Source organism: Cynocephalus volans, chromosome 13 (assembly GCF_027409185.1).
Source record: "Cynocephalus volans isolate mCynVol1 chromosome 13, mCynVol1.pri, whole genome shotgun sequence".
Taxonomy (NCBI): Eukaryota; Metazoa; Chordata; class Mammalia; order Dermoptera; family Cynocephalidae; genus Cynocephalus; species Cynocephalus volans.
In genome coordinates, this window is record NC_084472.1 from 70680972 (window position 1) to 70696100 (window position 15129).

The 15129-nt window shown below is 41.3% G+C and overlaps 1 protein-coding gene across 4 annotated transcripts in view; it reads left to right on the forward strand.

The window, feature by feature from the left end:
• Nucleotides 1-1199: 1199 nt before the first annotated feature.
• Nucleotides 1200-15129, forward strand: part of ZNF236 (zinc finger protein 236) — a 124418-nt gene continuing 110488 nt past the window's right edge. For 3 of the 4 annotated variants that reach the window (XM_063076788.1, XM_063076789.1, XM_063076791.1), the window contains exon 1: nucleotides 1200-1274. In XM_063076788.1, the coding sequence (XP_062932858.1) occupies nucleotides 1220-1274 (55 nt within the window). In that variant the 5' untranslated portion in view covers nucleotides 1200-1219. Of the gene's footprint in view, nucleotides 1275-8449; nucleotides 8486-15129 lie in introns of those variants that run through there. The other variant, XM_063076790.1, reaches the window with a different exon arrangement.

The following is a 15129-nucleotide window of genomic DNA, read 5'->3' on the forward strand; positions in this document are numbered from 1 at the left end:
TAAGAGGTAAGCAGATTTGGTTTTGAATCTTGGACCTGTCTACAAGCCACGCAGCCTTCTGCAAATTACTTAATCCTGTCTAAACCTCAGTATTTTCATCTGTAAAATGGTACCTCACGGAATTGCTGTAGGATTAGACGCGTTTTATGCAAAGCACTAAAACCTTAAGAATCATTCAAAACAGATGTTAATAATAACTATTAAGTCCCATTTGCCATTCCCTGGTGACTGATCTTTGAAATTAAATAACCTCTCGGTTCTTTTTAAATATGAACTTTTTCTTTTTAATTGAGCTTATCGGCCTGAGTTTTTTCAGGAATTGGATGAATACATGTAAATATAACGTGAACATATATTAAGCACGACACATAAAAGACCCTTAGTTAACTTCAGTTTTCCCTTTTTCACCTGTCGCCTCCTCGTGAAAAGCCCTTTCTTAACCATCTCTGCTATTAAAATGCAACCCTTTTCTAAGATTAAGAGCATTTTTCCTATTTATTTTTCTAACTGTAATTAACCTGGCCCTTCTCAAAGTTCTCCGTGGATTTGTAAGCCTCTGTTACGACATTTTGACTACTTTTTCGCCCCACCAGGTCCCCAGTTTTGGCGGGTAGATCGTTCTGCTTGCTTTCTCATTCTCTCGCCGCACTGCGCACGTACTCGGTAATCACATCCTACTGAGAACACAGGCTCCGGCTGGACTACTTCGGCTTCCCTGGGCAGCCTCTGACCCACGCTTTGCAGCTGGCTGGCTGCGGGGTTGCCATCTCCAGGCAGTTGGTGCGGGCGACGAACAGGCCGACCGCAAGCGCGGGAGGGCGCCTTTCGGGCCACGACGTCGCGGAGGAGGCTGCGGCCGCCAGCGGGTTCCGGGCCCTCCCGGGTCGCCGGGGCCGACAAGCTCCCCGGAGCGAGGCGGACCCGCGCCGCTCCCGCGCCCGCAGACGCCGCGCATGCGCCCCGCTTCCCCCACGCCCCCGCCGCGGCCCGCGGGCCATGGAACCCGACGCGGCCCGCACGCTTCGAGAGCCCCGCTCCGCGCGATCCGGCGCTTTCCCTACGTGAGCGCGGCGGGCGCTCGGACCGGGCCGCCCCGCCCGCCCCCGCCGCCTGTCCGCGCGCGCCCCCGCCCGGTGCCGCGCGTGCGCGCCCCCGCCGCCCGTGTGTATGTGTGTGAGTGTGTATGCGAGCGAGGGGTGCGCCGCCGCCGCCGCCGACGATGCCGCGGGGCCGCCCCCCGAAGCCCAAGGACAGCACGGCGCGCGGCGACTCCGGTAAGGCCCGCGGCCGCCCCGCTACCGCTGCCGGGAGCGCGGGCCTCAGTCCCCGGATGCGGCGCGGGGGGCGCCGGGAGCGGCGGGGCGGGGGCGGGGGCCGCGCAGACCCGGGCCGCCGCCGCCCGGCCGGGCCGCAGCGCGGGCGGAATGATACGGGCGAGTCGCCGCCCGGCGCCTCCGCGCGCTGGGCCTACTTTCCTGGGCCGGGCGGCGGCGGAGGCGGGCGACGCGGCAGGGCGGCCGCCTCTTTTCCTCCTCCGCTTGCCCGCCCTCAGCCCCTGCCGCGGCCGCGGTGCGAGATGGGGCGGTGGCCGTCCTCGCCCTTCGCCCCTCGCCCTCAGGCCGCACCGGGGGGTCGCTGGAGGCGGCCTGGCTCCAGCCGGGGCCTGCGGGGTGCGGACGCCGCCGGCCTCTCCGCCTCTGACCCTCAGTTCCCGGCGGCCGCCGCCGCGTTCGGCCTTGGGAGCGGCCGGGCGGGGACCGCGGGGGGCGCCGGGGCCTGCACACAGTAGGCGCCGGCCTTGCCCGAGGGGGCTCCGGGGGGGGGCCCTGGGGCCTGCACGCAGTAGGTGTCAGGAAGCGTCTTCCTCAGTAATTTTCTCCCGGTGCCACTTCCCTCAGTCTGTAGGAACTCGGCGTTTGTCGCAGAAGGAAGTGGCCGGGGAGAGCAACGCGCACAGTTTTGAGGCAGGCACTTGATGGAAGCCGCCTCCCGCACCTCGCGTCCCCGCTCACCCTCCGCACCGGCACGGCGCCGCTTCTGCGCGGGACGCGGGCTCCGCTGGCCGCCTCCGGCTCGGGAGACGCGGAGCTTTGCGTGTTTCTTGCTTTTAGGATACTTTGCCGGACCTAGTCCCAACTGAAGGTTCTCGCTCAAATGCCACCTGAGGGTTTGTGCAGTGAAGTGGCAAGTGGTTCTTGGCGTTGGGGAAGATTTTGAGTGGGTGCTCCGAGGCAGATACCTGCTGGGAGTCTATGGGAATCGTGGGGCGTGCCCCAACTTCCGTTTAGCTTTAGTTTTATTGAACCGGTGGCTTAGGCTAGTGACTCAGAGTTATCTTTTTCTTGGGATGAGTAAACTGAGGCTCGTTAAAGAGCTTGAGGGAAGAACAGAAATGCAGACTGGCAGTGGGCAGATGCACCAGGATGAAGTCAGGTCTGGGAACTGCAAAGGAACACGTTAATTTTGTCCTCTAAAGCAATTAGGAAGAAAGAGGCAATGAGTAGAAATCAACATAAACTTACAAGACATACCAGACTAGAAATTATTATTGTTATATTGTTCTTGATAAATAAAGTCCGCAAACGTGTAAATTAGGGAAATGTTATGGATATAGCATATAGGAGTTACAGCAAGAGTTTACACATTTCTTATTACCTTTATGGACTTTGAAGAAATGTTGGCTGGGCAATAATACAGGTACGCAGATTTGTAGTTGGATAATGGTGGCTCAATTTGATTGATGGCTGATGCTGTCTGGAAAGAAGTCTTTACTGCCTCTTCTCAATGCTTTGGCCTTGGCCTTATTTTGTTCAGTGTTTAATTCTTTTTTTTTTTTTTTTTTTTTGTTAATATGCCTTCTGCCAAAAATAACATAAGGTGCAGTGTCTTTCAGTTACTTGGAAAGAAGGCTTAGTATAAAGAATGTAAAATTTTCATTGGCACAAGGCTGGGAACCTGTCCCTTCTCTAATAGTCCCCTCTTATCACATTGCATCACTGACCACCTGGTTCTTCCAAGTCCCAAACCTAAGAATAACTCTATTTCTCTTATTCCACAAGACATGTCATAATTAAGTCCTGTGGCTTCTGCCTCAGAAATGTATTTCCAGTCTGCCCTACTCCTATCTCCAGTCATCACCTGGTGCAGCGGCCACCTCTCAGGTGGACTGCTTGCTGCAGGGGCCTTGTAACTGCTCTCTGCTGGTCTTGTCTTGTAAATCCATCACTTGTCAGGCTGAATGATCTTTTTAAATGTAAATCAGATGGCCACACCCTGATTAAAACCCTTCAGTGGATTCCTCATCCTTTTAACCTAAAATCCACACTCCTGCGGGACCCTAATCCATCTGGCCTTCATCTGGCTCTTATTTCCTTGCTCTGGTATTCACTTTTCTATTCCTTGATGATGCCACATTTGTTTTTGTATCAGGGTCTTTGCTGTTCTCTAGTCTGAGAAATCCGGTACTTTTACTTTGTAGATGTAGATGCTTCAGGTTCTTCAGGGAGGTCTTCCTCAGCCTAACTTTTCCCTACTTTCTATCATTCTCTGCCACAGTGGTTCTCAAAGTGTGGCTTGTGGACACCTGGGGGTTCCCTGAAGCACTTTCAGGAGTCTTAAAGGTAAATACTTTCATAGTGACACTAAGACTATTTGGGTTTTTCACTTGGTTAGCAGCACTAATCATACAGAAGCAATTGTGGGTACAACTGTGGACACCTTAGCATGAACCAGGGTGGCATTGGCACCAAACTGGGAGGCTACATTATCTCCAGTCAAAAACAGTGTATGGCAGCAGAGAGAATGCAGAAGCAGATATGAGGATCCAATGGTCTTCTGTTAAACCAGACATTTAAAAGAATTGTAAAAATGAAAACTCTCGTTACTATTTCTTTGGAAGATAGGTATTTTTTATAAAAATGTCTTTATGTTAACGTTTAGTAGACATTTTTAAATGAATAAATATTTTAAAAATTGCTCAGTTTTCATTTCTAGAAGGGCAAATATCAATAGATGTAATCTATATAAGCTAAAGATCTTTGAGGGCCTCAATAATATTTAAGAATGTAAAGGGGACCTGGGGCCAAAATGTTTGAGGAACATTGCTCTATCAGTTATTCTGTTATTAATGTTCCTCATAATCTGAAATTATTTTGTCTATTTTCTGTGTCACCCCATTATCTTAATTTTATTCGTAAGAAAACCCTACAGGGTATGTGGGGATTTTTACAGATAGGAGAAATGAAGCTCAGAGAGGTTAAGTGATTTGGAAGGTCCACCCAACTAGGAAGTGGCAGAGTTGGGATTTGGATCTATATCTGAATCCAAAATATGCATTTTATTGTTCTGCCATGCTAAATATAAATCCTTTTATGTGGATTAATTAATATAGGCAACAACCATTTTTAAAGCACTTACTGTGCTAGGAGCTGGGGTTACAGAGTTGAATAAGGGGTGATCTCTGTGTATCCTGTGACAGAAGAAACACTTTCATGGCAACAGATAACAGGAACTTGAAGTCTTGGCCTCCTAGAGAAGATGATGTCAACCTTGAAACCTAAAGAAATTAATAGCAATAGGCCTACTATAAAACATTTCTCGGGCCCGGCCTGTGGCTCACTCGGTAGAGTGCGGTGCTGATAACACCAAGGCCCCGGGTTCGGATCCCTTATACGGATGGCCGGTTCGCTCACTGGCTGAGCGTGGTGCTGACAACACCAAGTCAAGGGTTAAGATCCCCTTACCGGTCATCTAAAAAAAAAAACAAAAACCATTTCTCGAAGTGATAGCCTAGGATATAAAGAATGAAGCCTCCTCTGTACATTGATGTCGGTGGCATTTATTGAGCCCTTGCTATGTGTCCGGCACTGTTCTGGGGATGTAAAGATGAGCGAGATAGGCTTTTTTTCTATATAATAATTATTTTAGTTTGCTCTTAATAAGCAATAATGTGACATTGATGGAAACCACATTTTGGAATCTTGTATGACTTCCGTCTGGTTTTGGTGCAAACTTTTTCTTCTTAGATTGCACCTTTAGTTGGCCTCTTTCTTTTTTCTTTTCGAAGGATCTTTGTAATACTTAGTTCATTCCCAGAGAGCTGAGACAGGCAGAGCTTGAGCCAAACATGAACAAATCCTTTTTTGCTCAGATTACCTGTTCAGGCCATTTTAGATTTTCTTGGGTGATTTCAGGAACCCAAGGGGAGGGGACTGCTAGGATAAGGTAGGGTTAGTAGAACTTTTACCTTCTCACAAGGCTGCAGGAGCTATAGTGCCCTCTGGCTTTAAGGTGGCTATGGAGTACTCACTTGCTTAGGTACTATTGGTGGGCAGAAATTCAGGGGAGACAGCTTCTGCTTAAGATAATAACTTTCTAACAATATCAGATATCTATCCAAGGATGAAAAGATTTCTTCTTAAAAGAACACCATCTAGTCTCCATAATTAAACTTTTCAGGTAGGCAGAAACTTGAAGTATTTAGCATTTAGAGAAGTGTGACGACATAACCTCTCAAGATTTTATGATACTGGAATCAAATACAGACTTAACATGGGTTCAAAATCTTGATCTTTCACATAAAACTTGCTTGGCAAAACCCAGAGTAAACCGTAATCCTTTATTAGATAAAGTCATTTCAGCAATTTTTTTGAGTGCTTATTATATGTCTTTACATTGTCTCTGTTTACAAAGATAGTGTTTCCACTCTCAAGGAATAGGCAGTGTTTTTCAAATTATTTTTCAGTCATAGAACCCCTTTTCTTCATGTGAAGTATTATGGCGAGGCTCGAAGTGTGCTGGTGTTCACCTTTGACAGCATACACATTATGGAATCACTGGGGAGCTTTTAAAGATTCTAATGACCAGGCCTTACCTGAGTCCAATCACATCAGCTCCCCAGGTAAATCCACTGTGTCCTGGCTGCAGCAGAGCTGTTCTGGTGGAAGAGAGAGGAGGAGAGATTTAGAGACAGTCAACATGTCTGAGGTGCCTTCTCCTAAAATTTCTCTCAGCATTGTTGAAAACCATTGCTTTAGTGGATTAAAATTAAAGATGTATGTTTTGATAAACGGCCGTGAACAGGGACTGTGTGCTTTTCATGCAGAAGTCAGAAATTCCATAGTGTATGGGTCAGACGGGCAAACTAGTGAAGCAGTTAGTGGTAAAAGGGAATAGGAGTTAGTAGCAGGCTCTCGGCGTTGAAAGCATTGCAGAGCCCTTATTTTGACCAAAGACGTGGGCTCCTACTCTGCTCTATTTAATTATTGCCATAGCTTACTGTTTCCAAGAGAGGCCAGAAAAGTATGTTTATTTATTTAATTTTTTAAAAAGATGACCAGTAAGGGGATTTTAACCCTTGAGTTGGTGTTGTCAGCACCACGCTCTCCCAAGTGAGCCAACCGGCCATCCCCATATAGGGTTCCGAACCCGTGGCCTTGGTGTTATCAACACCACACTCTCCCAAGTAAGCCATGGGCCGGCCCTAGTATGTTTATTTGAAAACTTTATTATTTAAATAATTATTTTAGATGAATAAAATATCTATATAGGAAAGTATACAAATATTAAGTGAAGAGCTTCATGAATTTCCTTATGTAACCAGCACCCGAATCATGTCAGTACACCAAAAGCTCCTGTTGCTCCTCCCAGTCTCTACTGCCCCTCCTCCCCATCATCCTGACTTCTGATAACACAGGTTAGTTTGGCCTGTTTTTGAACTAAATTGAATTTATAGCATGTACCCTTTTGTTTCTTGCTTTATTCATTCAATATTTATTTTTATGAGATTGTTCCTGTTATGTAGCAGAAATGTGCTTATTTTCATAGTTGTATAGTATTCTATTATATGAACACACAATCAATTAATTTATTCCTTCCGCTGTTAATAGTTGGGTTGTTTCCAGCTTTTGGCTATTTTGAGTAACTACTGCTACTAACTTTTATGCATTTCTGGGTCATAGTGGATACTGCCAAACAGTTTTCCAGAGTGATTGTAGCAGTCTACTCTTCTACCAGCTGTGTGTGAGAGTTGCATTTGCTCTGTGGATTCAACACCATAAAAGCACTTAGTATTGTCTACCCTTTTATATTTTGGCTATTCTGGTATGTGTATTTTTTTTTTAATACTTTCTTTTTTAAAGCAATTTCAGGCTTACGCAAAATTAAGCAGATAGTATGGACTTCCTGTACACCTTCTATTTCTCCCCTCACAGTTTCCCTTATTATTAACATCAAGTATTAGTGTGGTACATTTATTATAATTAATGAACCAATATCGATATTTTAGCTGAAGCCCATGTTTATATTAGGATTCATTCTCTGAGTTGTGCATTCTGTGGGTTTGGACAGCACATAATGTCATGTATCTTCCATGAAGTGTCATACAGAATAGATTCACTGCCCTAAAAATGCCCTGTACTCCATTATTCATCCCATCCTCCCCTGACCCCTGGCAACCACTAATCTTTTTATTGTCTGTATAGTTTTGACTGCCCGATGATGTCACATAATTGTAATCATACTGTATGTCTTTTCAGACTGGCTTCTTTTACTAAGTAATGTGTGTTTGCATTCCTCCATGTCTTATCATGGCTTGATAGCTCATTTCTTTTTATTGCTGGATAGTTTTTCATTGTATGGATATACCACAGTTCGTTAATCCATTTACATTTGGAAGGACATCTTTGTTATCTGGGTAAATACCGAGGAGTGATTACTGAATTGTGTGGTACGACCATGTTTAGTTTTGTAAAAACTGCCGAACTGTCTTCCAAAGTGGCTATATTGTTTTGTGTTCTCACCAGCAACGAATGAAAGAAAGTTCCTGTTGCTCCGCATCCTTGTCAGCATTTGGCATTAACCAGTTTTTTCTGGGTTTTAGCCATTCTGTTAGGTGTGAGGTAGGTATTTCTTTGTTTTAATTTGCAGTTCTCTTTGACATGTGATGTTGAGCATCTTTCATATGCTTATTTGCCATCTGTGTAGCTTCTTTGGTGAAGAGTTGTGTGCCTTTTTATTACTGATTTATATGAGTTCTTTGTGCTTGCCTATTCACTCTTGTAAAGACATCAGAAGAAAGAGTTTCTAAACTTAATGTCCAATTTGCCAGTCCTTTCCTTTATATTTAGTACCTTTGGGACCTATTTAAAGAATTGACAACTAGGGCCGAGCCTGTGGCGCACTCGGGAGGGTGCAGCGCTGCGCGGTGACGCTCCCAGCGGCCGCGGGTTCGGATCCTATATAGGACTGGCTGGTGCACTCACTGGCTGAGTGCCGGTCACGAAAAAGAAAAAAAAAATAAAATAAAGTAAAAAATAAAGAATTGACAACTGTAAGGTCATGAAGACATTTTCCTATGTTTTCATCTAGAAGCTTTATTGTTTTATCTTTAGATGGACACTTCTCCTGAAATTGACTTGAAGAGGGAAATGTCAAGATTTTATTTCACATGAAGATACCCAGTTAACCAGCACTATTCTTTGAAAAGGTCATCCTTTCTTTGTTGCACTTTGTTGTAAATCAGATAAAGAATTTTTCTGTACTTGATTCTTCTATATTGGCTTTTTGTTCCTGCCCTTCTCAATTTCACACTGTCTTAATTACGTTTATGCTAAGTTTTGGTATCTGGTAGGGCAAGTGTTAAGTTCTCTACTTTGTTTTTCATTTTCATGATCATGTTGATAATTGTTGATAAGTTTTCAATTTCATGTAGGTTTTAGAATCAACTTGTCAGTTTTCATCAAAAAACTTGCTGGGGGCTGGCCAGTTAGGTCAGTTGGTCAGTGTGGTGTTAGAACACTAAGGTCAAGGGTTGGATCCCCTATCTGGCCAGCTGACAAAACAACACACCCACCCACCCACACACCCACACCCACACACACACCCACACACCCACACACCCACACCCACACCCACCCACACACACACACACACACACACCCACACACCCACACACCCACACACCTTGCTGGTATCTTGATTGAATTACATTGAATCTATAGATCAATTTGGGTAGAACCAACATCTTTACACTCTTGAGTCTTGGAATCTGTAAACATGATTTATCCTGTTGTTTATTTTGTTCCTCTTTATTTTCTCTCAGTAATGTTTTGGGCTTTCAAGGTAGAGGACTTACACAGTTGTTAGATTTAGTCCTAGGTGTTTGATTTTTTTTGTTTCTATTGTTGATGGTATTTAACAAATTTCATTTTCTGTTGTTAATTTGTAGAAATATGGTTGACTTTTAAAAATTGATATTGTATTCAATCTTTTATGTATTCATTTATTATTCCTAATAGTTTACCCGTAAATTCTTTTGGAGTTTTCTAAATGATCATACTTGCTAATATAACAGGTTTATTTCTTTATTTCTGATCTTTATCACTTTTGTTACACTTTTTTCTTGCTCATTGTACTGGCTAGGACCTCCACTATAAGGGTGAGTACATTGTGGTGGATAACAGACATCTTTGATTTGTTCCTGTTTTGCTGAGCATTTTTATCATGAATGAGTGTTGAGTTTTATCATGTTTATTTTGTATTTGTTATGGTGATCTTGTGATTTTTCTTTTATATTCTGTGAATGGAGTGAATTACATTGATTTTTCTAATGGTCAGCCATCATTGCATCCTTGGAATAAAGCAAACCTGTTGTGATGTCATCCTTTTTATATATATCTGGATTTGATTTGCAGACACTTTATGGTTTCTGCATCTATGTTCATGAGCCACATTGGCCTATAATTTTATTTCTTGTATTGCCCTTCTCAAGTTTTGATATCTATGTTTTGCTGGTCACATAAAATAGGTTGGGAAGTCATCCTTCTTTTTTGTCTGGGAGGGTTTATATAAGGTTGGCATTATATTGTTTTTAAATCTTTGGTAGAATTCCCTGTTGAAATTATCAGGGCTTTGAGATTTCTTTGGGGAAAATTTTAAATTGCAGGTTCACTTGCAATTGAACCCCAAGGTGCAGGATTCGATCCTTGTACCAGCCAGCCGCAAAAAAAGAAAAAAATTAACAGAACATTATTCTTAATAACTGTTCCTTAGGCCCTTCTCTTTTCCCTGATATTGGAAATTGTGCTTTTTCTTTTGGTTTCTTAGTCTTGCCAGGATTTATAAATTTTACCAGGCTTTTCAAAGAACCAAACTTTGGCTTTCAATTCAATTTATAGTTGTTTTGTATTTCATTAATTTCTTCTCTTTATCACTTCCCTCCTACTTTCTTTAGGTTTTAGTTCCTGGGTTTTTTTGTTTTTTTTTTTTTTCTAACTTCTTGATATGATGTTTAATTCTAAGCTTCTCTAATTTTCAAATATATACATTTAAGCCTACATGTGTCAAGGCTGTTGGCATTTCTATGGTTTAACTGCATACCGAAAGTTTTGGTTTGGTTTGTTGTTGTCTTCATTAAATTCAAGTTATTTTCTAGTTTTCACTGTGATTTCTCATATGTTACTCAAAATGGTGTGGCTTAATTGCCAAACATTTGGGGCTTTTAAAATGACCTTTTTTGTTATTGATTTCTAGTTTACTTGCATTGTTGTCAGAGAACATACCTTGAATTATTTCAGTTATTTGAAATTTGCTTAGGCCTGTTTCATGTTCTGTGGTCATAGTTGGCAAATGTTCCATGTGCACTTGAAATGAACATGTATCATATTTCTTTTTTTCTGGCAATGACTCAGGAAAGCGTATTAAATATTAAAGTCCCCCACTGCGATTGTGAGTTCGTCCATTTCTCCTTGTATCTTTCAATCTTTACATTTTGAAGCTAGGTTTTTAACCATACACATTTGAAGCTTTATATCTTGCAGGCGTACTAACCCTTTTATCATGATGAAGTATCTCTAGTAATGGTTTTGCCTTAAAGTTTCCTTTGATGTTGGTACAGCTGCACCGCCAACACTTTGATAGGTGCTGGAGTGTTGTTTCTTTTTCAGTCCTTTTGCTTTGTCTTTCTGCCCTTGTATGTAAGTTGTGTCTCTTGTAAGCAGCGTATAGTTGACCTTTCGTTTCTTTTTCTCTCTTTGAAGTATGGCCTGATAATCTTTGTCTTTTAATTGACTTATTGTCTAATTGCATTTCAGACAGTTTTTCATATATTGGGGTTTATAACTAACATCTTACTATTAGTTTTCTTCTGGATTTACCGTTTTATATTCCCTTTTTTTTAAGTAACAATTTTCTACTTTAATTGAGTACAATTTTCAACATATGGTCTACTATTTTCAAGATATTTGAAGACATAAAACAAAATTTCTATAGATTGCTTGCAAACAATAAAGTTTAAGTAAAATGCTGACATTCTTTTTTCTTCTGGGGGAGCGGCTGGGTAGTATAGGGATCAAACCCTAAACCTTGGTGGTGTTAGCACTATGCTCTAATCCAATGAGCTAACTGACCAGCCTGACGTTATTATTTGAAAACAAAAATCAGGTAAAAAAAAAAAAAAATGGTTGGTGCAAGTTCTGCTCTCTGTTGCAATCTTTCTTCACATTCACTATGTCTATCCTTATAGCAGTACCACACTGTTTTGATGTGTCAATTATACTTTATACTGAGATGCAGTAAAATAAATACATAGCCATTAGAATTGGAAATTATTTATTTTTGTACCACCTAAAATTACTTCACAAATTGCTGGTGGTACACGTCATACATACAAATACTATCTCTCTATATTTTTAGGAAATATGTAATTGTGCTCATTTAGCACATTTAGCAGATGGGTTAAAAAGATTGGAGTGAAGTACATAAGTTTTAAGCAGAGTAGTGAAAAATACAACTGCCTTTATTGTATTAATTTTCTGAGAGTTATTATTTAGGAGATCATTCAATTTTTCTATCTCATGACTAAGACAAAAGCTTTAAGGAGAATATATTTAAATAAATATTTAGGCTGTTTACTGTAGAAATAATGCATGGTATATGTAAACCCTTAATGCCTTAATCACTCTGAGACTTCACTGTGGTGGGGGTTGGGTCGTGCCCTGGGGTTTGGAAGGTAATGGGAATTCCCGGGATTGCAGTAGTGACAGCTAGTTGACATGGAATCGTAGTTTATTATCTAGGGCAGGAATTGGCAAATGTTATTTCTGTGAAGGGCGAGATGGTAAATGTTTTAGGCTTTGTGGGTTGTACGATCTCTGTTGTAACTACTCAAACCTGCTGTTGTAGTCCAAAAGCTGCCATAAGTAATATGTAAACCACTGGGTGTGGCTGTTTCAGGGAAACTTTGTTTAGCAAAATGGCTAGGCCCTAGTTGACCCCCAAAGGCAAAGTCAGGAATAGAAAAGAAAGTTGCACATTATAGCACTTTACTTTTAGGTAAACTATATTGATCTATAACATACAGAAAAGAGCAAAAATTGTGGTCAGCTCAATGGATTTTCACAAAGAGATCTAACTCACATATGTAATCAGCACCCAGATTGAGCAGGACACTAACAGCATGCGAAGGCACCATCACGCTCCATCCGTCACTACCCTTGTAAGACTAGCCCCTGTCCTGATTTCTAGCAACATAGATTACTTTTGATTGTTTGTTTTCTCAACATTTGATAGTATTCCCTTAAGCGAACTGCTTGGGTGTATTTATCTCATTCTGCTGTTGGAAGGCATTTGTGTTGTTTTTAGTTGCTGTCTTTTATAAACAGTGCTGCTATGAATATTTTAAATGTGTCTTTTTGGTGCATATACCTACACATTTCTGGTGGGCATATACCTAGGAGTGGAATTGCTGGGTTATAAAGTATTCAGCTTTGGTTGATGCTGCCAAATAGTTTTCCAGAGTCATAGCAATTTTCACTCTCTAGCAGTATGTCAGGTTTCCAGTTGCTCTATATCCTCATCAGTACTTGGTATTATCGTTTTTATTTTAGCCACTCTTGACTTTATTTTTTTTAAAAAGTATTTAAAAAAATTATTTCAGATTTTTTGTATGACTTGTATCTTCACAATAACCTTGTGAGCAGGTAGGACAGAAATTATTTTCCTCATTTATGGGTGAAGAATCAGGCTGAGAGAGAGGTTGTTTGGTTTGTCAGAGACCCACAGCTAATAACTTGGCAGGACTGACACTTGTCCTCAAGTCTTCTGACTCCAAGTCTTGTATTGTCACTGTATTCCTAGTCCGTGTCACATATCCAGATTTTAGTCTATAGGTATCCATTTTTCAGGATACATGCATGTATTATGTCATCAGAGTGTGCTATCCACAATTCTCTATGGCGCTCTTTAGCTGTACTTGATCTGGAGGTAAATATGCTTGTTGTTTCAGAGCTAACGTAAGTTATATCTTTGTAGAGGTGAAAATTAGAATAATGGCAGCAAGTAGAACAAGAAGTTATTCTGCATATAGAAAATTAGTATTTACATCGTCAAAGGGAGCACTATCCTTAACAGTACACTGCTGGGTAATTCCCAGAAAGACCCTGTGACTTTCAGATCTTGGGCCTGACTTTCAGTGTTTTAGCTAGGAGGTGAGGCTATGGACCCTTGAGGTTTTATTTTGATATAATTTAACATACTGTAATTTTGTTGAATTTGGGTAATGTGTGTATAGTAACTGAATATATATCTACCGGAGTTTAAAGTCTTTCTTTAGAAATGGAAGTTTCCAGGTGGTGAAGCAAATATTTCACAGGGGTTGATGTTCCTTTTAAAAATAATAAGAGAGAACACAGCAATACAAAGCATGAAAAGCAAGACTTTGCACAAATGCAAATCGTGACAGAGTGGGGTTGAAAGTGTGCCTGGGCGGGGGGAGCCTGTTCCTGGGGAACAGTTTGCTCTAAGAACAGTGAGTGAGCTGACCCTATTAGAGACTGCTTAATGGGCTTAATGGGACTGCTTAATGAATTTCTGAGCAGGTTTTCATCCTTAACTCTAATATCACTGATATATTTTATATAATTTATCACGATGAATACCAACGTTTTGGAATATAATTGTTTCATAGAAGCTTCTTGTGCCTTTGACAGCTAGAGTACTTTGGCTTGACTCTCAGTCAAATGTAGTTTATGCAGAAAGAACATAAACAGTCTCTGGCTTACAAAGTGATATACATGTTGTTGCTGTTTTTACACTAGGCACAAAGTAGAAACTGGGGTCTCATCTCAGTAACTGTTGTCTTAACAGTAACTGTTGTCTTAAGGGGATGGAAGCATAATTAATTAGGGGAGAGCTTTGGATTATTAATTGAGAATTGGTTCTAGTTCTCCCACTGGTTAATTATATGATTTTGACTAAGTGGCTTAATTTTTCTGGGGTCGTAGTTAGCTGTACAAAAAGGACATGACTATATGAGGCACGTTTTCCCCCCTAAATAAATTTTCTCACTTTATACTTTCATTGTTTTTGAATAGGTATTACATTAGCATGGTTCAGAATTCAGCCATGATAATTATGTAAGTCTCCCTTCCCCACCCCCATTCTCTAGTCAGATAATTACCTTTTAAACATGCAACCAATGCTATTATTTTTTTCTGTAGTTTTTCAAGGATATTTTATGCATACTGAAGCCATTCGTGATATATTTCTGCCCACTCCAGCTTTTTTTTTTTTTTTAAGAAATGATAATATCCAGAACATACTACTTTTTCCATTGAATATATTTTGGGGATTATTTTTCCAGATGTGTTACATTTCATTTCCAGATGCGTACCTACTTATTTGAATAGGTAGTTGGTAAAATTAAAAGAGTCTCCTCTGGTTCTTTCCACCTCCCTGGGTACAGGTGCTTTTGGGTTGAAAAATGGGTGTTCCTTCCTAGAGGAAAGCAAGTGCTTATGGCCAATGCTGTTAACCTAGTCAGAGTATTTGGTTTTCTGAGAGAGATTCTACAAAAAGGTAATGTAGACACATTTCAGCAAGCTCCGGGGAACAACCAAATGGCTAAGGTGTATGCACATACCCCACAACTTACCATGGGGCGATGTCCCAATAAACCCATTGTAAGTAGAAAATACCATTAGTCATACCATCATAAGTTGGGGACTGTCTCTGTGTACAAAATAAGAATGGTTATCAGATACATGATAAGCTGGAAAAATATTAAATCTAACCTAGGACATTTTGAAGAGGAGTGCACCAGACAGTGAGTCAAAGGAAGGAATTAGATCTGTT